General features: G+C 47.1%; 1 protein-coding gene across 1 annotated transcript in view; it reads left to right on the plus strand.

Annotated features, from left to right (window-relative positions):
- LOC130115916 (protocadherin-16-like) overlaps positions 1-23767 on the plus strand; it is a 90079-nt gene that overhangs the window by 60677 nt on the left and 5635 nt on the right. Inside the window, exons 2-15 of the mRNA XM_056283775.1 lie at positions 7742-7930; positions 8630-8861; positions 10161-10397; positions 11198-12226; positions 14189-14376; positions 14472-14568; positions 14682-14839; positions 17471-18317; positions 20530-20769; positions 21459-21584; positions 21771-21980; positions 22140-23006; positions 23129-23242; positions 23324-23535. Of these exons, the coding sequence (XP_056139750.1) occupies positions 7742-7930; positions 8630-8861; positions 10161-10397; positions 11198-12226; positions 14189-14376; positions 14472-14568; positions 14682-14839; positions 17471-18317; positions 20530-20769; positions 21459-21584; positions 21771-21980; positions 22140-23006; positions 23129-23242; positions 23324-23535 (4746 nt within the window). The remainder of the gene's footprint in view (positions 1-7741; positions 7931-8629; positions 8862-10160; positions 10398-11197; positions 12227-14188; positions 14377-14471; positions 14569-14681; positions 14840-17470; positions 18318-20529; positions 20770-21458; positions 21585-21770; positions 21981-22139; positions 23007-23128; positions 23243-23323; positions 23536-23767) is intronic.

Here is a 23767-nt window from a genome sequence, read left to right on the forward strand (position 1 = left end):
GTGTGTGGGCTTCTTCCTTCCAGCCGGCTGGTGTGGTCTCTGTTTGGGGCTTTAGTGTGGTGGTGGGTACGTCAAAGAGCCCCTGACCTGAGACCTGCTCTTCTGCACAGAGGGCTGAGTAAGAGAGGCCTTTGCGAAGTCTCCGCCTCTCTCCCCTCGTCTCCTCTCTCCTCAGATGTGATGCCAGGACAATTTAGGGAGAGGAGTGTGCATGGCTTCACACCAGCTGTAAAAGCTCATAGCAATTCTCAGTCCAGATTTCTCCATCACACCCCCTCATTTAATTTCTTTGAGCCTACGCTTTCCTTTTCCCCCTCCTCCACCTCTCAGCGGTCCCCGTGTCAATCCGTCAATCCATCAACCGCTGTTTTGAATTGTTCTCGCGGGGAGTTGTCCAATTCTTAATTGATTGCATCGCTTAAAACTGTCTCATTAAGATTACACGGAATATCAAGAATGCGTTGTGGGGAGCAAACTGTCAGGAAAGAGTCCATTATCGCAGTTCAAAACATGCTGAGTGGTGATAGGCAGCATCCTTGTCTCTTTCCACTATTTTTACTTTGTCCCCACTCCATTGTAAACTAAGTACTCTTTCAGCTGAAGCCCCAGAGATTGGGGGCCTTGTCCCTGGTCCAGCATCCACATTCAATCCGCTGATATTTTGGCACGATTCCAGACCCATCTGTGCCACACAAAACATCTACCGGCCAGTGTTTTACATATGCTATTTCAAAACAACAACAGCAACAACAACAACAAAACAGCTCTCGGATAAAAGGGGGCTGAAGTGGAAACGACGAGGTCAGGCATAAATTTGAGTTTAAGAGATTTAGAAATGTCATCCCGCGCTCTCTTAGCACATCTTGATGCCGGGAAGACGGCAACAGTGTTTCATTTGGACCTCAGCTGCCCGAGCTTGAGGCTGCTGTTGCTGCATGCCCAACTGTGCTTGGTTTGTTTCCAGAGATGTACTACAAACAGCATTTCTGTAGTGATCTCAGTGCGGCATTGACTTGGCCTCACCCTTTTTGCTCCACACGCATCACGAGCTTGTGATGTGTAATTCATTATATCCTTGATGTCTGTATATATTGGCACATTGGCAAGTCTATATATGTATGTTTGTTTGGTTGTTTGTGCATCTGTGTGTTTGTGTATCTTTCTTCCTGTATCCGTGTTGATATCCCGCTCCTCATTAGTCGAGCACTCAACACCATTGACGGTTTTGTAAAAAAGAGGCTATATATATATATATATATATATATATATATATATATACACACACACACACACACACACACAAAATATCTACACATCTACTATATACTCAAAAGATTTTATGCATGGAGCGCTTCACTGATCTGGCTAATAATTTCCCAGTTGGCTAGTGTGTTCCCTCACACCCCCTCATTTGTGGCCTGTTTGGATTGGCAAAGGTGTAGCCCTGATTAGATGGTTCCAGCGTGGACTGCGTGAGAGAGATTTCTTGGAGCAGGCATTCTGAAACACAAGGAGTCCGATGGCTTTATTTCAGCCCCTTGATGGCTTTGGCAATTCCAGGTCTCCATTATTTATTTACACACAGGTTTTTGCCCCAGCCCCTCTTCGCACCGGAGCTCTGAGCACAGCCGTGCAATGAGTAAAGCAGAAGCCGGGGTAAATAAGGTCGCTGTCATGAATCTAAGAACAAGAACAAGAAAACCATGCCAGCTCTGTGGGTGCTGACGAGCTTGAGAACCCCCCCCCCAATATTGCCCCCCTCCACCCATCCTGGCCTCCAAAAATGAAACAAAACAAAAAATGAATATGCTTAGCCAACTGAAAAAGGCACTGCTGAATATGCGGGTGTCTGTCATGAATTCGAATGAGATTGGCTGTGTTACCAGCCGTCAAATGAAATAAATCAGACACATACGATGCATGAACTTTATTTTTTTTCCCCCCCAAATACGTTTCTTTGTCCAAAGCTGTAGGCTACCTACAACTTTTTGCATAAAAATTGTGAGAAACATCAGGCCGCCGGCTGTTAATAGTGTAATTTGTGTGCACTGAATATCGGAAACATCCATCCATCCATCCATTATCCAAACCGCTTATCCTGCTCTCAGGGTCGCAGGGATGCTGGAGCATATCCCAGCAGTCATTGGGCCAGGGTCCAGGGTGTTCAGGGTGTCTCCCCGCCTGCCGCCCAGTGACTATCGGAAACATTCAAAGCCGTATTACATTCTCTCATAGGTAGGAATAAAGTCATCGGACAAGTTGGTGTACAGTTTTGGAGTCAGCAGTGTTGTCTAAACATAGAAACCCCGTTTTATTATGACAGTAATTGAGCTTTTTTGTCGCGGTGAATGTGGGAAAAATATAAGCTATGCACGACTTTATGTCAGTCCTTTTGGATTAGCATCCACAAACATTTTCATGATTTGACGCACATGTATGAGTATCTGATAGTCAGTCCTATATAAGGATTCAATCAGTCTCCTCTGGAAACCTGTCTCAAGAATTAAGACTCAAAAATAGAAGAAAATCAAAGCCTGTCCTTCTTCTCCCCCTCCTTCGTCTCTCTCTCTCTCGCTCGCTCAGACCCCACAGAGCATGGTCAGTACCTCAGCCAGAACACTGTCTCACACACGAAACTCCCAAAACGTTACTCCGACTGAACATACACCGTGGAAAAAAATAAAAAATACAAGCACATGCTCTCTGTCATGAATCCCATCCTCTGCATTGGAGAGCCAGACAAAAGCGCTCGTCTGAAGGGCTCCTGGAATCTGATGGGAGACCCACAGAGTGCCCCAGTTATCTTTGGATTCCCCCAGCTTGTTTTACTAAGGGCTCAGCCAAACGTCCTCTTTACCCTGCTGATAAGACAGTTTCCATCATGCCTCACTCACACACACTGAGTGTAGCGAGAATACTGCTGGCTGCCGATGATGATCTGAGAGTCCTCCTCCTTTTGAACTTTTAATCTAATAAAAAAAAAGAAAGAAAGTTTGCATAACATCTACGCGGTTTAGTGGGCAGAGTCAAGACTCTGCAGGAGACAAAGAGGCCCGTAGGAGATACTTTAGGAGATGCATAGGAGCGAGTGGTGAGTGTAAATTTCCTCCTGCTGCAGAGCAGAGAAGTGCTGTTTCTGACTGTCATTTCTTGTTTGGTTGTCTTACTTGCTAATAAGTTGATTGATGTGTGTTACCCAACCCTGTACCCCCTGTCCTGCAGATTTCCTTTCTAACCTTGCATAGGTAGACCTGTTAATACTAACTGAGCTGATCATACTATAGCACTTACTTATGTTGGGTGTGCCAAATCTGATGTGATTAAAGCTGTGTCAGAGTTGTTCATACTGGGCATCTGGGTAGCATAGCAGTCTATTCCGTTGCCTACCAACACGGGGATTGCCGGTTCGAATCCCTGTGTTACCTCCAGCTTGGTTGGGTGTCACTACAGACACAATGGGTCGTGTCTGCGGGTGGGAAGCCGGATGTAGTATGTATGGGTATGTGTCCTAGTCGCTGCACTAGCGCCTCCTCTAGTCGGTCAGTCAGGGCGCCTGTTCAGAGGGGAGGGGAAGGGGGGAGAACTGGGGGGGAATAGCGTGATCCTCCCATGTGTTACATCCCCCTGGCGAAACTCTTCACCGTCAAGTGAAAAGAAGCGGCTGGTGACTCCACATGTCCTCCCCGGATCGGCAAAGGGGGTGAAGGAGTGACCGGGATGGCTCGGAAAAGTCGAGTATTTGGATGGGTACAATTGGGGAGAAAGGGAGGGGGGGGTGTTCATACTACATACTAATAGTATGCAAACTGTAGTATGTGTAATGTTAACATGCAAATTTTGTATGTGAAAAGTATGTATATGCATACTGAATAGACAAAAAGCAATTAGTATCAATCAACCAAAACCGCCCCATAATTCTTAGCACATTTGTTAAACAACTGGCCAGAGGAAAACTTTCCAAATCGAATGGCGGACAATAAAGCAACTTCTTACTAAAATCATTTTTGATATAATGTGGTCCACGTTGTGTCATTAAAACATATTTTAGTATTCTTGCTTAATAACGGCGCATAGGTACACTAGAATGTCTTAATGAGAGAAATAAAGTTGAGGCAAATACATCGTGAAACGGAAAAAGAAAACCTGACCAGTGCCAAGCTTTCTGTGAAATGATGAACCGTCTCCTCGCGGCTGCTGAACTATATACCATTATGTAATATCCTCAATGTGCGTTGATCTTCATTATTGGCCTCGCTAGAGTCTTGTCACATTCTGAGAGATTTAAGTCCTTTCCTGCCTCTAAGGTTGATTTTTTTATTTTTGCAAATCTTCTCCATCTGACTTCTTTTTTTTATAGAAGATGTTTTAATGCCAGAGGCCAGGCTTTATTCGTCTTTCCTCATCTCTTAGGATTCCTGGTTTGCGGTTTGGCTAATTGTCCTGCTCTCGTTTTTTATTCATCAGGCTTCGGTGAGGACGGTATTTCGTATGGGTGACTGGTGAAGGGTAGTCTCCCGCATTGAGCGCGCCCTCCGCTCCAGCCGGCGCTCCAGATAGGCTGTCATTAAGCCTATAAATGAGAGTGGAATCGAAATCTCCGTCTCTGCCGGTTTGAAAATAGACTGATTGCTTCAGGTATACCACTTTGAATGGTTGGGATTTGCGCAAAATTGATCGTGCGGTATATTCCTTTACATAGCTTTGCCTTTAACTAAGAATATAACTCACGGACTCTCAGACCGCAGGTCTGAAAGTACCCTCCTCTATGTGCGCTTTATGGCCGGGTTTGGATGCACTGGGAGCTGCGTAATCACAGCGTAGTAATACATAGGATATCCACGTCACGTCGCCGAGCTTTATAGCTGTGTGCAGTTAGTCTGAGGTTTGCCAATGTGTGAGCTTGCGCTCTCCAACGGACATAAACCAATGTGTGAAGTTTATGTTTAAGTTTGTCTTAGCTCGAGACGAACCGATCATCTACTGTAACACTAATAGGGTGCTGAAAACCCTGCTGAACTTTGGTTGAACCTACTCGAGAGAGAAAAAAAACAGCCTCCTTCTCTTTTCTTCTGTCAATCAGATTTCTTCCCATACAGTGCATGACTAAATAGCTGAATCCCTTGCCTTTACAGTACCTCTTCTCAAGAAGAGAGGTATGTTCTTAACATGTGATGTATTATCCTGCTCATCTGCCAAAAAAAGGTGCTTTCTCCTTTTGTCCTCGATGTCATATTGCGGCGATTTTTCTGCTTTTGCGTGCCCTCCCAGGAGTTGTCATCGATCCATATTCTTAGATTTGGCCTGAGTCCCCGAGCCTTAATTCTGTCTGTGCCCCATTTCTGTTTAGTACCACTGGTAACTTATTTTTCAACGTTTCATAAAACGGGGGCGTGCGGGGGGCATAGCGGTCTATTCCGTAGCCTACCAACACGTGGATCGTCGGTTCGAATCCCCGTGTTACCTCCAGCTTGGTCAGGCATCCCTACAGACACAATTGGCCGTGTCTGCGGGTGGGAAGCCGGATGTGGGTATGTGTCCTGGTCGCTGCACTAGCGCCTCCTCTGGTCAGTCGGGGCGCCTGTTGCGGGGGGGGGGGGGATAGCGTGATCCTCCCATGCGCTATGTCCCCCTGGTGAAACTCCTCACTGTGAGGTGAAAAGAAGTGACTGGCGACTCCACATGTATCAGAGGAGACATGTGGTAGTCTGCAGCCCTCCCCGGATTGGCAGAAGGGGTGAAGCAACGGCCGGGGTGGCTCGGAAGAGTGGGGTAATTGGCCAAGTACAACTGGGGAGAAAAAAATGAGGGGGGAATAAAACAAAACAAAACTTTTTTTTCATAAAAAGTTCTCGTAGGTTTTCAATTGTAAGTCAGTGAAAGAGCTTTTACGTCAACCCTGAAAATAACTGGAATGACCTTTTGAAAACTTTGGCTGCATTTTTCCTCCTATGCAGGTAAGATGTTTCTTGTCTGCGTAAATACCTTCAAAATCACCCCTGTGATGGCTGGTTGGGGCATAAATGGAAAGTGACAGTGACTTACCTTAAATTGCTTGCACATCCAGTGCCTACCACATTTGAGTCAGTCAGAAAACAGGGAATTCTGTGCTCAGTGCTGCTTTTTGAGTGCTGCTTAATGCTTCCCTTTGAGCTTCCTGAAATATGTTGGACCCCTAAAAAGCCCCTGTGCTTTCTTTAAATGCCCTTGGTATTCATGCTAAAACGTTCCCGTCCACTAAAAAGATCTCTAATTGCAGTATATTGCCCCTAAATCTCTCATTCACAACCTTTTACATTCCGTCAAACTGATACTCAAAGGGGATATGGACAGTATATTTCCACATTTTTGTCATACCACCAAGGAGAAAACAAGCACATAAAGCAGTTCGGTAGTTATTAATAAATAACTTGTCCCCTGCAAGATGATAAAATATTACAGCAAGCTACAGGCACTGTTAAAGATTGAGTAGCTCACATGTATTGCTCTTGGTTTACCCTTTCCTCATGTGGTTTATTATTATTCTCTTTGGCTTGTGTCTCTGCCAGTTTCAGCGCTCCCCAACTCCTACACACCGTTCAGCCTCTGGTAGGAGTTACAGTTAAAAGTGTGGGGCCCGCTCACTGTCTGCCATCTGCTCTCGCAGAAAGTGGAGGCCCTATTACCGCAGCCAAATCTTCATCACCTCGAATGAATGATTTCCATCTACACACACTCATACCAGTGCCATCTTTAAAAATAGTCTGCTTTTGATGATAACCATGACTTGCCTTTTGTTTTTCCTTCTTCCCTTTTTTTTTTTTGGCAGTCTTCCTGATGGCTACCCCTTCTCATTCGCAGAACAAGGCTACCCTCCACCGAGCTCTGGTGCTTCAGAGCATGCCTCCAGCTCCTTTTCCTTCAATATCTATTTTCTTAAAAAGACCCATTTATAAAAGAGACGGAAGGAAGGAGAATACTAATCAACTTGTGAGGCTTAACCCCACTGTAATCTCTCTCAAGCTGCAATCCAGAGCCAACACTTGCAAACAATTATCCCACTGGTACCCATGGGCCCGAACTGATTGGCCTGTTTGCCTTGTGCTGTCTTGGGAGCTCCTTCAGTAATTGAGTCGGCTCCCTGGCTGATGGCTTGCGAGCTGCTTTTATAGCTCCACCAGTTGCAGCCCTCTGTAGATGTGTGGCATTATTAAAACCAGACCACAAGGGGGACTTTACATTAGAGTGTATATACTGTTCAGCGCTGAAGCATACTGTGTGGTATCCCACTCTACTTGCAGCCATCCTTGTCACTGTCTCGTGCAGACAGACGCCACTCCTGAAGCTGGCCGTTTTCTCCGCTGGCAGCCCTCCCAGAGCCTGTAGAAGACATCCTTTCCTTCTCTCATCTCCCCTCCCTTTCACTCCCTCAGAGCCTCTTACTGCCAAAGGGCCTGCTTGGCCCATGCTCTTGCTCAGATAAACAAGAAAGAAGGGGTCCAAAGATGCTTTTAAACACCACCTGGTATGGTGCTCTGGTTTCAGCTTGGAGGTTCTGCCTGACTTGCACTTCCCTGTAATAGAATTTAGACTTCGTCTGCCATGTTATAAAATTTCGGAGTAAAATGTGTACATCACGGGTGTGTGTGAATTATCGCATTAATTGAAAAGTGGGGATTTCTAGTCCTGTTTTACACAGTCTCTTTTGAAATGCATGCATGCTCGGAATTGAATAACTAATTGGATGTTGTCTTCCTCTCTGCAGGTGACTGCGACTGATGTGGACGGGGGCTCCTTTGGATCCGTTTCCTACTCCTTGGGCTCTGGCATTAGCAGTGCTGTTCCCTCTCAGTTCACCATTGGCAAGGAGACGGGCCAAATCTGCACTAGCGTTGCATTAGACAGAGACCAGGGGCCAGCCAGCTACGATTTCACTGTCACTGCAGTGGATGGGGTGAGCTGCCGCGTTTTGACACTATGCCCAAAGTATAATCCCGTAAACACAGCAGCAGTGCTTTTCGCAGAGACAGGAGAGCAAAGACATGGCCAACAGTGCTGACGGACCTTTATTTGCTCAGCCAAATAATAATAAAAGGTTGAATGGCTCTCCGTGGCAGGCTTAGCCACTAGTTAGTATAGCATCCCCTGCACCGAGAGCCAAATAATACTTGAAAGTAAAAGGTTAAAAATGAAAGGAAATTACCTTAGCCATGTTAAAGTAATCAAATGGAGAAATGCTTCAGCTGTCAGGCAGTAATATTTAACAAGTTGGACTGCCGCCTCCCTCCTTTTTGCCACCTGGTCCAAATGAAAAGCTTTCACTGTATTCTCTCCAAATGAAAGGCCTAGGAAACAGACTGTTAGGCTGTGGCAAGCCCATTCTCCCTCCACAGGTCCTGACATACTGCTGTTTCCCTCGGGAATCTATCGCTCTGTATCCCTCCACAAAAACCCGCAGGGACCATAATGTAAAGGCCTCACCATACATCCAATTTTAACAGAGTTACTGCTGTTTTTTACTAGCGCCATAAATGTGGCTTAAAACTTGCTTTGAGATTATTTTTTTTTCCCCTCCCGACAAGTTGATCATGATTTACTGCAGTCTCCGTGAAGGTTATAATACAACAAAAGGGCTTTTTGTTTCCTTCTTCAGGGCGGACTCAGCTCAGTAGCCTACGTGAAGGTCGATCTGGTCGACATCAATGACAACCGACCCACCTTCTACCCCGTGAGCTACGCCGTCAGCTTGAGCACACAGAGCGCACCTGGGACATCGGTTGTCAGAGTGATGGCCTATGACCCCGATTCAGGGAAGAACGGCAGAGTTACATACCGCACGGTCCCCGGAGGAGCCTCCCCGTACTTCACTCTCAACAAAGACACCGGTGGGTATTGCCGCTTAGAAGAGCTCGCCCCGTGCGGCTGTGCACTACTCGTCTTATAGATCTGATAGTGATCAAAATGTCTGCCTGAAGAACCCCCCGGCTTGTGTTGATGTAGTCTTGCTTCGCTCGTTCTCAACCATCTCCCCTCGTGTATTTTAGTGTTATTCTTCTCGATTTATCGTTCACATTTTTAACTTTGCTAACGTTTTGCTTTTACCCTGTAAGGGATTTTGTGACTTCCTTGTGATAAATGCTCTATAAACACTAATGGTTTGTCTGGTGATGTTATTATTTTTATAAACAGTTGCTACCGTGAATATTATTTTTCCACATTTCGGTCATGTACGTAGCTGTTTGAGGTATAGTTGTATGTGAGCGCTTACCGAGTGATGTTTTTGTTTGTCTGATATAATTTTGTCGGGGGAAAAAAATATACTGGAACATATTCAGCAATGACCGTGCCAAAAATAAGAGAGCTAAATAAAAATGTATCTTTAGATTAGTTTTGATTGGGCGTCCGGGTAGGATAGTGGTCTATTCCGTTGCCTACACAGTAAAAAACTGAGTGTTAATTTAACTCCGAGTGTACAAATGGATCCTGTCGGGTCCATTTGTACACTGTCAGAGTTAAATTAATACTCAGGAAGTTAAATTAACACTCAGGATTTTACTGTGTACCATGTTAACACGGGGGTTGCAGGTTCGAATCTCCGTGTTACCTCCAGCTTGGTCGGCCGTCCCTACAGACACAATTGGCCGTGTCTGCAGGTGGGAAGCAGGATTTGGGTATGTGTCCTGGTCGCTTCACTAGCAGCGCCTCCTCTGGTCGGTCGGGGCGCCTGTTCGTGGGGGAGGGGAAACTGGGGGGAATAGCATGATCCTCCCACGTGCTACGCCCCCCTGGTGAAACTCCTCACTGTCAGGTGAAAAGAAGCGGCTGGCGACGCCACATGTGTCGGAGGAGGCATGTGGTAGTCTGCAGCCCTCCCCGGATCAGCAGAGGGGGTGGAGCAGCAACCGGAAAGGCTCGGAAGAGTTGGGTGATTGGCCAAGTACAACTGGGGAGAAAAATGGGTGGGGGGGGGGGGGTTGATTTAGTTATTGTGTGGCCATTGATTAAACGGAAAGGGAAATTGTGCCCGGCTGAACATCATTTTGTCTGCATCCTAGTTTGAATGAAAGATGAATTATTTGATTTAATTTCCAGCTTGTTTTCATCTCCGAAACAAGGTCATGGGCAAATACAGTTGTCTTTTTTTTTGTCTGCAAATTAATTCTGGTTTGTGGCTGTGCTCGTAGGTGTGATCTCCCTGTCTCGATCTCTTCACGGGAAGGCCAACTCTGTCATCCCAATGGAGATTTCCGCCCAGGACGGCGGTGGCCTGGTTGCCCCGGTCAACGCCAAGGTCAACATCAGTATCGTGGCGGGGCTGGTGGCACCGCCCGTCTTTGAACAGACTCAGTACTTCTTCACTGTGTCAGAGGACGTCTTGCGGGGGACCGTGGTTGGCGTCGTCCGTGCTACCAGTAAGAACGGTGGGTGGACTCTGTTGAGAACATTGCCTCACTGACAAATGTCCACAAACTCACGCAGAAGCAAGCTCTTGTCTGCTGTTTACTTGTGTTTTGGATAACATGTTCCAGTGTCGGGATGTTGGCGGTCTTACCGCTTGCATTTTCACTCCATATATATCAACTGATATACTCACATAATCTTTGTACCATGTTTCTCGAGTTGCTTGTTGGATGTGTGGCACTTTGTGTTCCCTTTGCTCTGTTTATGGTTATACCATATTTTGTTTTATCTGGTCCGTATCCTGTCATCTGCTGCTGCAATGATCCATTGTACTCTCTCTCTCTCTCTCTCTCTCTCTCTCTCTCTCTCTCTCTCTCTCTCTCTCTCTCTCTCTCTCTCTCTCTCTCTCTCTCTCTCTCTCTCTCTCTCGCTCTCTCTCACACACACACACTCACTCACTCACACACACACCTCAGTGCTGTGGTCCAGACTTAATCATTCATCATACTCTACATTTATCAGTCACACAGGATCACAACACAGAATGTGCTGAAAATGGGTTTTTTTTTCTGCACCACTTGTACAAATAGCCGTTGGGCCACAATACACACCTAACCGAAATCGCATTAATCAAAAAATACCATTTCAAAACTTCTGTTTATATAAGCCTTTACTATGGATATTTAGAACTATAGTTTAGTCTTGAGAATTGAAAAATTGCCTCTTCTGAGTATATTACGTGTTTCTTAAGTGCTTTCAGAATAGTCGTCTGGGCTGTGTTGACCTGCCTCTGGTTTTTGTCATCCCTCTGTCTCTGCAGGCTTCCCAAAGGATATCTCCTATACCATCAGCTCTGGGGACCCAGCAGGCTATTTTACAGTGAATCCTGAGACCGGCGCCCTGAGGACCAGTCTGCCACTTGATCATGAAGCCCAGTCGACTCTAGAACTAGAGGTCCAGGCCCGCAGCGGAAGACCCCCAGCATTCGGTCAGACACGTGTTCACATCACAATTGCGGACGTTAACGACAACGCGCCGGTTTTTCTGCCCTCGTCTTCCGAGTCCGTGCTGTTGCCAGAGCACACTGAAATGGGCACGGTGGTGTACCGCATTCACTCCGAGGATAGTGACTCGGGAGCTAACGGCCAGCTGACCTTTGACCTGTCATCGCCCACTGGGGCCCAGAGGACCTTCAGCATAGAGCGCGCTAGTGGAGAGATCCGACTGGTGGGGAGCCTGTCTTATGAGAGCATGCCCCGCTATGACCTTCAAGTGATAGCCAAAGATGGGGGAGTACCCCAGCTAAGTGCCACACTCATGCTGGTGGTTCATGTCCAAGCAGAAAATGACCATGGACCGGTGTTCGATACCCTCACCTACCGAGTCGAGCTGAAGGAGGGTACTCCCCTAAACACTCGCTTCCTGCAGGTCAGGGCCCTCAATCGAGAGACGCCAAGCTCTGGTTCTTCCAGTCCGCTAGCGTATCACCTGCGCCCAGATGGCGATGCGACAGGGTTTGGCATTGCTGCAGACAGTGGCTGGCTATTTGTGAAGAGCGCCCTCGATAGAGAAGTTAAGGATATGTATCTCCTGACGGTTCTTGCCAGTGCAGGCCACGGGCAGCTGAAGAAGACCGGCAGCGCCACGGTGCGGATATCCGTAACTGACGAGAACGACAACTCACCCCGGCTCACACAAGAGAGGGTCTTCCTGGCAGTGAGAGAAAACCTGCCAGCAGGAACAGGATTTGGTCGTGTGTTGGCCACGGACCGGGATAGCGGCCACAACGGACGCCTCAGCTACCGCCTCCTCCACCCTGACCGACACTTCCAGATCAATTCCTTCACAGGTTAATAGACAACAGGATGACCGGTTGGGACATGAATCATAGCTGGGCTGAGTGTTAGAATATCAGTTTGGGCTGTTGGGGAAAATATTTTGTGCCAACGAATGTCTTAAGGCTTCTCTGTGTTTTTTTTTCACTGATTAATTTTCACTCTCAATTTAATTTTGATATGACCAACATATGCAAATGAGACCATCAGTGGGAAGATTAGATATTTTTATATCATGATTCCAATTGCACGCCTCAGATTAGATTCCCCACAAAATCTGATGAAACCTTGCACAACACACAGAGATACAGAGCCACAGTCAGAGATATAGTACTCTATAGCTGTGCATTTTGCAATTATCTGTTTGCAAACATCCCTACATCTCTCACTCTTCTCTTCAGAACAAATGCATGAGCAGCCAGCAGGCAAATGTGGATTTTTGCAACAAGAAGAAATGCTTATGAGAGATGAAATTGTTCATCCATGAAACACAACCGTTTTTTTTTAATAGGGTTGCTCAACAAGTCAACCAGAATCCTAGAATCCTCATAGCAGCTTTAAATATTTAGTATATATAAAGTGAAGCTAGTCCTCGTGTAGGCTCCAGAGCAATTGAAAATATAAAGATGGCATGTAAGCAAGTCTCCATGCAGAAAGTCACATGAAAAATAATAAGAAAAAAAATAGAAGGCCTCTTCACAACTTCAATCTTTTAAAGCAGTGTAATTATCCAAGACCGACATCAAACTACATTTTAAAAAGAGGTGCCCTCGGGGCGTCCCGGTAGTGTGGCGGTCTATTCCATTGCCTACCCACACGGGGATCGCCGGTTCGAATCCCCATGTTACCTCCGGCTTGGTCGGGCATCCCTATAGACACAATTGGCCGTGTCTGCTGGTGGGAAGCCGGATGTGGGTATGTGTCCTGATCGCTGCACTAGTGCCTCCTCTGGTTGGTTGGGGGCGACTGTTCGGGGGGGACTTGGGGGAATAGCGTGATCCTCCCACGCACTACGTCCCCCTGGTGAAACTCCTCACTGTCAGATGAAAAGAAGCGGCTGGCAACTCCACGTGTATAGGAGGAGGCATGTAGTAGTCTGCAGCCCTCCCCGGATCGGCAGAGGGGATTGAGCAGCGACTGGGACAACTCGGAAAAGTGGGGTAATTGGCTGGATACAGTTTGGGAGAAAAAGGAAGAGAACCCCCCCCCCCTCCCAAACAACAACAACTATGAAACTAGAATAACAAAACTGGTTTGACAGAAGTCTGTCATTCAGATCTGCTGTGGTGATGTTATTATTTGTAGCTCTGTTAGGTTTGTGCACTCGGTTGGTTTTGGGATTCATAGCCATATGCCTACATCGATCCCCTTGCAAGAGTCCGTAAAGCTTACACGGTGTCAGGAGTGAGGGTGGAGCTGTCTAAAGTACTTATTTGCTCATCTTTTCATTATTCAAGCTTTGTCGTTAAAAAAATCAGTTTTTGCGATGGTTAGGGAAAAAAAATCAGATGCCCTTTTAGGTCCATTAAACGTTAATTTCCTTGTGTCAGAAATAGATCATTTAGCTCTTCAAGTTATTCATTTACTGACTGAGATTTGGACTGCACCCCCCCCCCCCCACTGCTATGAATAAGTGAGTTGGTGGCGATTGCAGTGGTAAATGTCTGGCTGGGCTTTAATAGGCCTGCTGAGCCTTTTCGTGTGTGGGTAGAGACTCCTGGACCAGCCTAAAAATGTATGTCTCTGCAGCATCTGCTGTGGTTCCCCCTCTTGCTCTCTGTCTCTGTGTTCCTCTCCTGTGTGTGTGTGTCTGTGTCTGTGTGCGTCGTGGATGCTCGCCGTGTATGTGCGGGTGTTTGTGTCTGATCAAAGCCGGCTGGCTCTTTAATCTCTCATCACTTCTTCAGTGCTTGGGATGAGTCCCTCCTTGTAAAGTCCACCTCATTGTAAAGTCCATCTCATCTTCCCGCTTCCAGGTGAGATCAGCACAAGAACGTCCCTTGACAGAGAGCAGCAGTCAAGCTACCAGCTGGTGGTGGTGGTGCAGGACGGAGGATCGCCCCCACGCAGCGCCACCGGCACAGCCTTCATCACCGTTCTGGATGAGAACGACAATGCCCCCGCTTTCACCCACAGCCAACCCGGAAAAGTCCTTGTCATGCAGGTGATGCAACACAACCCTGAATTATCATCCAAACAAGCAGGGGAAAAAAGTATATTTAAAGACTTCACTGACATCTCTGTGGCTTTCACCCTCAGATACAGGAAGGCCAGGCCTCCGGGTATCTTCTTGGCACATTACAAGCCAAAGACCCAGATGAGGGCGAGAACGGCACCATATTCTACTCTTTGTCAGGTACACCAACCTCAGCAAGAACAAAGGATGAGATGGTGTGTGTGTGCGTCAGTTTGTGAAAGATTTCCAGTATTCAGCCATGTTTAAGGTTTTCTCACCTTGTCTCCCCCCAGGCCCCAGGGCAGAGCGTTTCTCCATCAACCCTAACACAGGTGAACTGTGCTCGTCCTCTCCGCTTAGCAACTCCGAGCGAGCCGAGTACAGCCTGACTGTGACGGCCACAGACAGAGGACAGCCACCTAAAAGCTCCATCTGCTTCCTGAGCGTACAGGTCAGAGTTCACTGGGACTATCACCAGAACAAACTGTGAACATACTTTCCTGTTTCATATCAGCAGATAATATGATGACGAGGGGTAAACAGTCCAAATGCTGGTCAGAAAGTACATTGTTGCAGGGCAGTGTGGGATCTACATTTTTAATATCTACATTTTATAGGTTACTAATGCAAAAAAAAAACTACTGAACTTTGATATAATGTGTATTGGGCTTCATTAGACAAATCTATATCCCATCTATGGCCACACTCTTGTCCATAACAATACTACATAATATGCTGGAATAACGGGCGACACAGTGGCGTAGTGGTTAGCACGGTCGCCTCCCAGCAAGAAGGTCCTGGGTTCGAGCCCCGGGGTAGTCCAACCTTTGGGGTCGTCCTCTGTGTTGAGCTTGCACGTTCTCCCCGTGTCCGCGTGGGTTTCCTCTGAGTGCTCCGGTTTCCTCCCACAGTCCAAAGACATGTGGGTCAGGTGAATCAGCTGTGCTAAAATTGTCGCTAGGTGTGAATGTGTGTGTGTCAGCCCTGTGATGGCCTGGCGGCCTGTCCAGGGTGTCTCCCCGCCTGCCTCCCAATGACTGCTGGGATAGGCTCCAGCATCCCCGCGACCCTGGGCAAGGATAAGCGGTTTGGATAATGGATGGATAGATAATTCTATATCCCGTCTATGGCCACCCTCTTGCCCATAACAATACTATTTAATATGCGGAGATAATGGATTCGAGCACAAATTGCTGTCGGCATAATCACTAGTAAATAATACATGAGAGCAGTTGTTGACTGTGTTCCTTCTTGGTATTTTTTGTACTGCAGTTTTTTTGACTGCTCATTAATTTACAACACGTCAAACTGCGATATGAAAGAATGAAGACATCATAGTAGAGAACGCCAGAGATTATAAGCGGATAATAATCAAAAGTGAGCTATTCATTTTTAAATAGAGAAATGTGTTCGTCCCTCGTTTCTCTTCCAAATGCAGGCCGCGGTCTCAATCCGTCGGACGGGTGGAATAAAAGGTCAAAATGCTTTGCAGTACAATGTAAAGTGGGGCGGCTGGCCGTCTTAGTGGAGAGCCTTTTACCGGGCTTGAAACGATCCATGTCTCACGCCTTTCATTTTAGCTGCAGACATATCAGCCCCGGTGTCTGACAAGCTTCCCTCCCTTCCCCTCCGCTCTCTCCCTCTGCGACTTTTCAAAAGGAAAAAATTTCTACATGAAATGGAAAAGGAGGGCCGAATCAAACGCTCCCAGCTGGCTAGTGATGAAGGCCAGCTGCAGACCCTCTTGATCAATGTCATCGTCGCTGGCTTTAGCGCTATTAATACAGTAGCCCCGTGTGCAATCAGAGCCGGGGATGGAAGTGTGCTCACGGAGAACGCCGACGAAGTTAACGTAATTAATATTTAATACGACAAACCAACATGCAAGGGGTGGGGTGCGCATAAAAGAGGAATGTTGTCCAGAAATCAGACTTCTGGGTTCCAGGAAAACGGAGCTCATTTGTGCAGGACTCAAGCAACAACTTCCACTGAGTTCTTTCCTCCTTATTTTATGTTCCAACGACAGGGAAAAATGCCATGATTAGTGATTAATCGGATTAAGCAGAGCGGTGTCGCTCTTGTCTGTGAGATGCGCTTTGGCACGTTTCGCTAAAAGTTCACCTTTTCAGACCGATCTTCCAAAATGTGTGATAGGATGTGGGACCACACTGATTTATTTGATTTGATTCAATTTCTGGAACCGCAGTTTTCCATCCGAACACGGAACAAATCTGTGGCTTATTTTCGGGCCGCCCGCTGAAGTGTTGGTAGTGTGCCGTTGGATGTAATGCCCAACATCATGAACATCCTGTACGCTTAAAAACACTCGGAAACACTGCTGAATTAATCAGCACATTCTTTCGCTCTTTCTCTCTCTCTCTCTCTCTCTCTCTCTCTCTCTCTCTCTCTCTCTCTCTTGCTCTCTTTCATACTCCCACTTGAATGTTCAGACTTCATGCCTCTCTTGACAGAGAAAGCTGAGAAACACTTTATTAGAACAATGTGTCATGTGTTACTTACGGCGCCCCCTCTCACTGAAAGGGGAGAAACATTAAAGTCGGGGTCTTTGAAGGGATCTGTGCCGGTCATCGAGGGCGGTGTTAAACCGCATGCGATACAGGACAACGTCCCAGTGAAAAAGTCGAACATTTTTTACCATTTCCTTCACTGATTAGGGTACATTTATATTCTCTTACCTTCCCTGGCAGTGACAGCCTTTTCTTATTACCCCCCGATTAATGCTAGTGGGCCCGCTATGGGAATCTATAAAAACTTCATCCCGGGCAAAACGGGTTTCTTTCATTACCAGCGTGCACACACAGAGTCACTGTAATCTGTTTCTGCTTTGTTAAATTGCACCGAATGATTTTTTTTTCTTCTTTGTATTGGAAATTGTAAACTGAAGTTGCCATGAGGCATGTGCACTGTACAAACATCAAGCATCCGTGCCATGGCAAAACCCCGAAAAAAGGAAAAAAAACCCACCGCTGTTTGTTAACAGGATTAGATACTCCGCCATGTTGTTTTTACCCGTCCTCTATGAATGTGAGAGAATAACAAAACGGTTTCTGTTTCGCCACAGGTCCTCAGTTTGAATAAACCCACCTCACAGATCAACTCGCTCTCCGTATCCTTCAACTCTGTGGAGGAGACCAAACCCGGCTCCATCGTTGGCTCTGTGCGGCTCCACGACAGAGAAGTCCCAGACCCAGGGGAGATCATCTACACGGTGGTTGGCGGTACAGACCGCGACGGCACCTTTGTAGTGGACCGTCTGACTGGAGACGTGTACCTCGCTCGAGCTCTGGATTACGAGCGAGATGCGAGGTACACGCTGGAGATCGAGGTGGATGACTTCTCTCAGGCCCTTCCCAGCAGCACCCTGGTCCAGCTGGAGATTGATGTGGAGGACAGTAATGACCATGCCCCCGAATTCCCCGAGGACCCCATCACCATCGTCATCCCTGAGAGCATGCAGTCTGGGTCGTCCATCTATACATTCCAGGCCATAGACAAGGATGGCAGCGGGCCCAACAGTGAGCTGGAGTACTCCATTGTACACCAGTGGCCCAACACCCCTGGCCTTTTGAGCCTCGACCCCGGCACTGGGGTTCTCTCTTTGGAACAGGAAGTCGACCATGAGGTCACTTCCTCCATTATCCTAGTTGTCCAGGCAACAGACTCCGCCCTCAATGCCAGCCAGAGGCATTGGGGTTCTGTCACAGCAAGGGTGTATGTGACAGACGAGAATGACAATGCCCCGGTGTTCAGCTCACCCACAGCGGTTAGTGTGATGGAGGACCAGCCGGTGGGGTTTGTAGCGTTGTACGTCATGGCCAGAGACGCTGACCAAGGGGAGAACAGCCGGGTGACTTACCACATCCAGTCAGGCAATGCTGGTGGGATGTTCAACCTTAACCCAAACACCGGTAAGTCGTCACGTCTCCAGGAGTTCACCGGCAAACGGCACACGCAACTTCTTCAAGAATATCCCATATCCTCTACACTTACACGCATCCATACATACGCACACACACACACACACACACACACATACTACGTCATGTAGTATGTATGTGTATCTTTTTTTATTTGAGCTCAGCAGAACTCTCACTTCACCTTTCCTGAATTATTTCTCTCAGTTGGAGGCTAGACAGACATATCAGCCTGCCAAAAGTTACACACACACACACACACACACACACACACACATGCTAATGCACACACACACACACACATACATGCTAATGCATACACACATACATGCTAATGCACACACACACACACACATACATGCTAATGCACACACACACACACACACACACACACACACATACATGCTAATGCATACACACATACATGCTAATGCATACACACACACACACACATACATACATACATACATACAGCCCATCATCTGTTATTGTGGATCTATTCCCATGGAAGACCAAAGAACCTCTTGCTCGGGCTTCTGGGAACCATTAGAGAAAGGATCGGTTACGTGTGTTTATGTGTGTGAGCACATATGTGTGTACGTGTGCAGGGATACGTGTGCGCAAGAGTGCATGTGCATGCATTTTGTATGCTTGTGTACCTTCGTGAGACGCCGTCACTTAATCAGCGGCCACCTCGGGCTATTTGGTCCTGCGGGCTTTGTTGTGGTACTTGAGACACGTGTCGATCTTTGCCCATCCCCCCACCCCCACCCCCAACCCCACCCCCCACCCCCGCTCCCACCTTGCATCGGCACGGGGATGGAAACAGTCAGAGTCTGTCATGCGTGTCACTGCTGCTTCGGCTCACAGTATGTGCCCATCTTGAAGTGTTTTTATCCACACTGGCCATTTGTTAGCGTAATGACAGAGTTAATCCTTTGAACACCTGGTCTGCTCCCGTTCCGGGGTCAGCGACAGGAGGACTTGGACCCTCGCTACCTGTTCTGTTTTCATTAGTTTGGCATTACACCCAACCACAACAGAGGGAACGGCAGAGCTGTTATTAAGGTGATTCCCCAAAGCCGTTGCGCGAGGAATGGACGTCTTTAATTCTGCCGTCTTTATTCTGCCCCCCGTCACCGACACGCTGCCATTACTCACCGTCAGCGGGGAGGCTTTTAATTCCACTGAAGGGGGGCAAAAGGAAAACCTCGTTTGTGATACGGTGAATTACTATTCCGCGAAAGGCAACACCATTCTCCGATTAAAACATCAAGTGTTGATGAACGACTCCTACATGTGAGGGAAGAAACAGATGAGTTTTTTTTTTCCTTCTGACAGGAATCTTCGGCTCGCGAGATCACCTCATTTCACCCTCGGACCCAAGTGTTGCCGACCGAAGCCCCCGCGTAGGATGAAGATGTTGAAATTGGAAACAACCAAAATAAAAACATTTCCCTCTCTTTTTTATTTTCCGCCCCCCCCCCCCATATATTATCAGTGAGCGGGCTTACTGCAGGATCACAGAGGAGTCAGATTTGCTGAAAATATTCCAGCCAGTAACTCCTACCAGATTAAAGGCTCAGGGGCAAGTTATCTCAGAGCAAGCAAGATACAAAAAGAAAACACGAGACAAAAAAAAAAAAAAAAAAGTTAAAACAAAACCAAAACAGTCCCAGTGTCCTGGCCCTTTTTTTTTCTCAGCAGTTGCGGCTCATTTTAAAGCATGAAATTGAAATTGAATCAATGCGAGCTCTACCCTCTTAGGGCAGGATAATGAAAAGGCAAGAGTGCCCCTAATTTCTGCAGTGCACGGCAGGCCTGGCTGTTGCGTGTCTAGAGCGTGTGTTTACTGCCTCGCTCTCGATGGCTGCGGTGCTCTCCAATGGAAAAACTCGTAAACTGTGGCCAGACCGTTGGGCTGTTACTGCATGGTGGTAGCGCTCAGGTAGGCAAAGCTTTTGCGCAGAGGAGATTAGTTCTGATTTGGCGCTCACACGACATCTCTTCACACTTTTTTTTTTGTTCATACTCATACTCACATAAGCACATGGTGCCGCAGAGAGTGGCGTCGGTTATCGCCTTTGATATTTACTAATGCTTTCGCAGATCTGTCATCGGCGCAATCGCTCCCGTGAGACATCATAATGCACAGACATGGAGGAGATGTCTACTCATATTTCATCTTTAATTCGTCTCTCTGCAGGCTCTCTGTCTATTTTCAAACCTCTGGACCGTGAGGAGCAAGACGTCTTTAACCTCACCATAATTGCCGAGGATCACGGGATGCCTCAGCACTCGTCCAGCCAACTGCTGTGTGTTTACGTGATTGATGTCAACGATGAGGTGCCCTGGTTTGAGGAGAGCCACTACGAAGCCGAAATTGCGGAGAACCAGCCCCCGGGATCCGTTGTGTTGACGGTTTCCGCCTCTGATCTGGACCAAGGTGAGTCATACAACGTGACCTGGAATACTTCCACAGTATTCACAGTCCCATGGTATGCAACGGATGCCCTCTTATGTTACATGTAAACAGGCTATTTATATCAACAGTGCATTTTGACACCCACATGCATTATCCGTTAAACATCACTGTGGTACTCACGAAATTAAGTTACCACAGTGTGTTAGCCAAATGTTTATAATTCTCTTCTGGTATCTCCACAGCCCCATGTGCTGAATGCGTGTTCGCACCACAGACATTAACAGTTGGTTTTAATTGAGGACTGTACAGGGGTGTGTTGCGAGTGGAGGAAGGGCACATTCCCCTGGTCTTAGTCAGGAGCACATAAAACAGAAGGATTGTAAACTCTCTCTCCAAGCACAATTAGTCAAGTAAACAGGTGAGGTTGCCAGACTGCGCTCTCCGTTAGCACGCAATCTGGCATCCAGACACCTGAGGGAGGGCCATCATCATCCATTGTTCTGCTGTCAAATGCTTAGACAGCAGAACAAACTACAAACAGCTTGAAAAAATAAATACTACAGCGTTTACGTGAGAAGGGTAAATAGTGAATTCATGCAAGCTTTTACCACTCACACACGGGTTTTTTCTGTGCATTTGTTAACTTTTTTCTGCAGTTCGCCTTTGAACTGGACCATCATTATCTTTTTTTGGTCTTTCTCTTTCTGCAGGGACCAATGGTCATGTGACATATGGAATCATCTCAGAGGAGAGTTTCAGTATCAATCCAGCAACAGGAGTCATAACAAACACGAAGATACTGGACAGGGAGCTCCAGGAGTACTACACTCTGACAGGTACTGGCCTCTTCCACTGCTGGCATGTCATGTTGATGATTACTTAATACCTCTGTATCATCACATAATCATCGAAATGACATGCCAGCAGTGAAGAGCCCTGTAGCAACAACACACTCATGTTGGTTTCAGTCTCTAAGTAAAGACAATTGAGTGCTGCTCTGTCTTTCTCCTTCCCTCTTACAGTCTATGCAAAGGATGGGGGCCTCCCACCTAACTACGCTAAGGCCACAGTAAGGATCAGAGTACTGGAGGAAAACGACAATGCTCCCACCTTTGGACGTCTGTACTACAGTATTGAGGTGCCTGAGAACCTGGAGCCTTTGGCTCTCTTTACCCTTCGAGCCACCGACCAGGATACAGGTGACAGCGGGGAGATAAACTACAGGATTACAGGTGAACATTTATTTTGATGTGCCATCCATGTTTTGCATGTGGTATCTTGATTGCCACCATGCTTTTACATTTCAAACATCGCCTTGATATCCGACTTCGAAACATCCCTGTCCTTGATGTTACACTTATTCCTGTCATCTATTATTACTGCCCTTGCAGCTGGGGACCCAGCAGGAGACTTTCACTTGGACAGGCTTTCTGGTGGGCTGTCAACATCAAGGCGCCTGGATCGGGAGAAAAAGGCCAGGTACATGCTGACAATCACAGCCCAGGATCAGGGCAGTCCTCCCCTCAGCAGCACAGCTACGGTGGAGGTGGCCATCCTGGACATCAATGACAACAGCCCCCAATTTCAGAGCAGCAGCTACACAGCTGACGTGTCTGAAGATGTCCCCATTGGCTCTTTGGTCCTAGAGGTGAAGGCCACAGACCTGGACTATGGCCCCAACAGCCAGGTGCTGTACTTCCTGAGCCGCGGATCCCAAAGCATGTTCATCATAGACCAGAAAACGGGCCGTATCATTACAGCAGCACCTCTAGATAGAGAGAAAACTGCCTCCTACACCTTTGAGGTCTGTGCAACTGACTCCTCCCCAGCCAACCCTCGCAACTCCACCGCTCAGGTGACTGTCTACATTCAGGATGTGAATGACAATGCTCCCTTCTTCATCCAAGATCCGCTTATCATAAACATCTCTGCAAGTAGCGTGTCCAACCACCGAGTGCTGGCCACCATGAGGGCAGAGGACAAGGACTTTGGGGCCAACGGCTCTGTGTTTTATCGCTTTGCCATTCCTGTGCGGGGCTTCACCATCAACTCCCTGACTGGAGACATCCAGGCCACAGAGAAGCTGCAGGCTCTGACTCAGAACCAGAGGACCCTGATAGTGGAGGCGATGGACCAAGGTAGCCCGGCTCAGTCCTCGCTTGGAGTGGTAGTCATTTATATCAGAGAACAAAGCTACAGTGGCATCCGCTTCTCCCGCAATGCACGAGATGTCAGCCTTCAGGAAAATGCTGCAAAAGGTACAGTATGATATGGACATACAGTATACCTTTCACTGGAAATACATGAATGTATATCCAGAATATAGAATGCCTCATATACAGAGTGAAAACATGTATGAATTTTTGTTTTGTTTTCTCAGGCACAGCAGTAACACAAACTCAGGCCCAGTACCCAGATGGCTCCCGAAGTGGTATCAGCTATAGTATCTTCAGTGGAAACCGGATGCAATCTTTTGGAATCAGCCCCACGACGGGTAAGTTCAGTAATAGTAAAACGCACATCTCTATATTATAAAAGTGTGACATGGTTTGACTCAGTATTTGTTTTGAACTAGGTGAAATTTGGGTCCAGGATTCTGAGGGGCTGGACTTTGAGGAGACCCCTAGACTCCGTCTAGTGGTGAAAGCCGAAACAGCATCCTCAAGCTCATACATGGCTCTCAACTTGATCCTGCAGGACGTTAATGACAACTTGCCGCGCTTCCAGCTCCAGAATTATGTAGCCTACATTAGAGAGGCACAGGGTTATGATTTTCCCATTATCCAGGTGCAGTAGCCTGACTCCCCCATATGTTTATTGTTTTTGGCTGTTGTTTAAGTGTGAAGCTGTTGAATAGAAAGCATCCAGCTTCTGACTACAGGAGTCTGGAAAGTTTTGCTGCTGCTGAGAAGTGATTTTGTTTGTTTTCAATGTCCTTGTTGAATATATAGATTTAGTTGTGCTATGAAACAAGGTCCATATACCCATATATTCTCTGTTAACTTTTACGTCCAACATT

Source organism: Lampris incognitus, chromosome 7 (genome assembly GCF_029633865.1).
Source record: "Lampris incognitus isolate fLamInc1 chromosome 7, fLamInc1.hap2, whole genome shotgun sequence".
Lineage (NCBI taxonomy): Eukaryota > Metazoa > Chordata > Actinopteri > Lampriformes > Lampridae > Lampris > Lampris incognitus.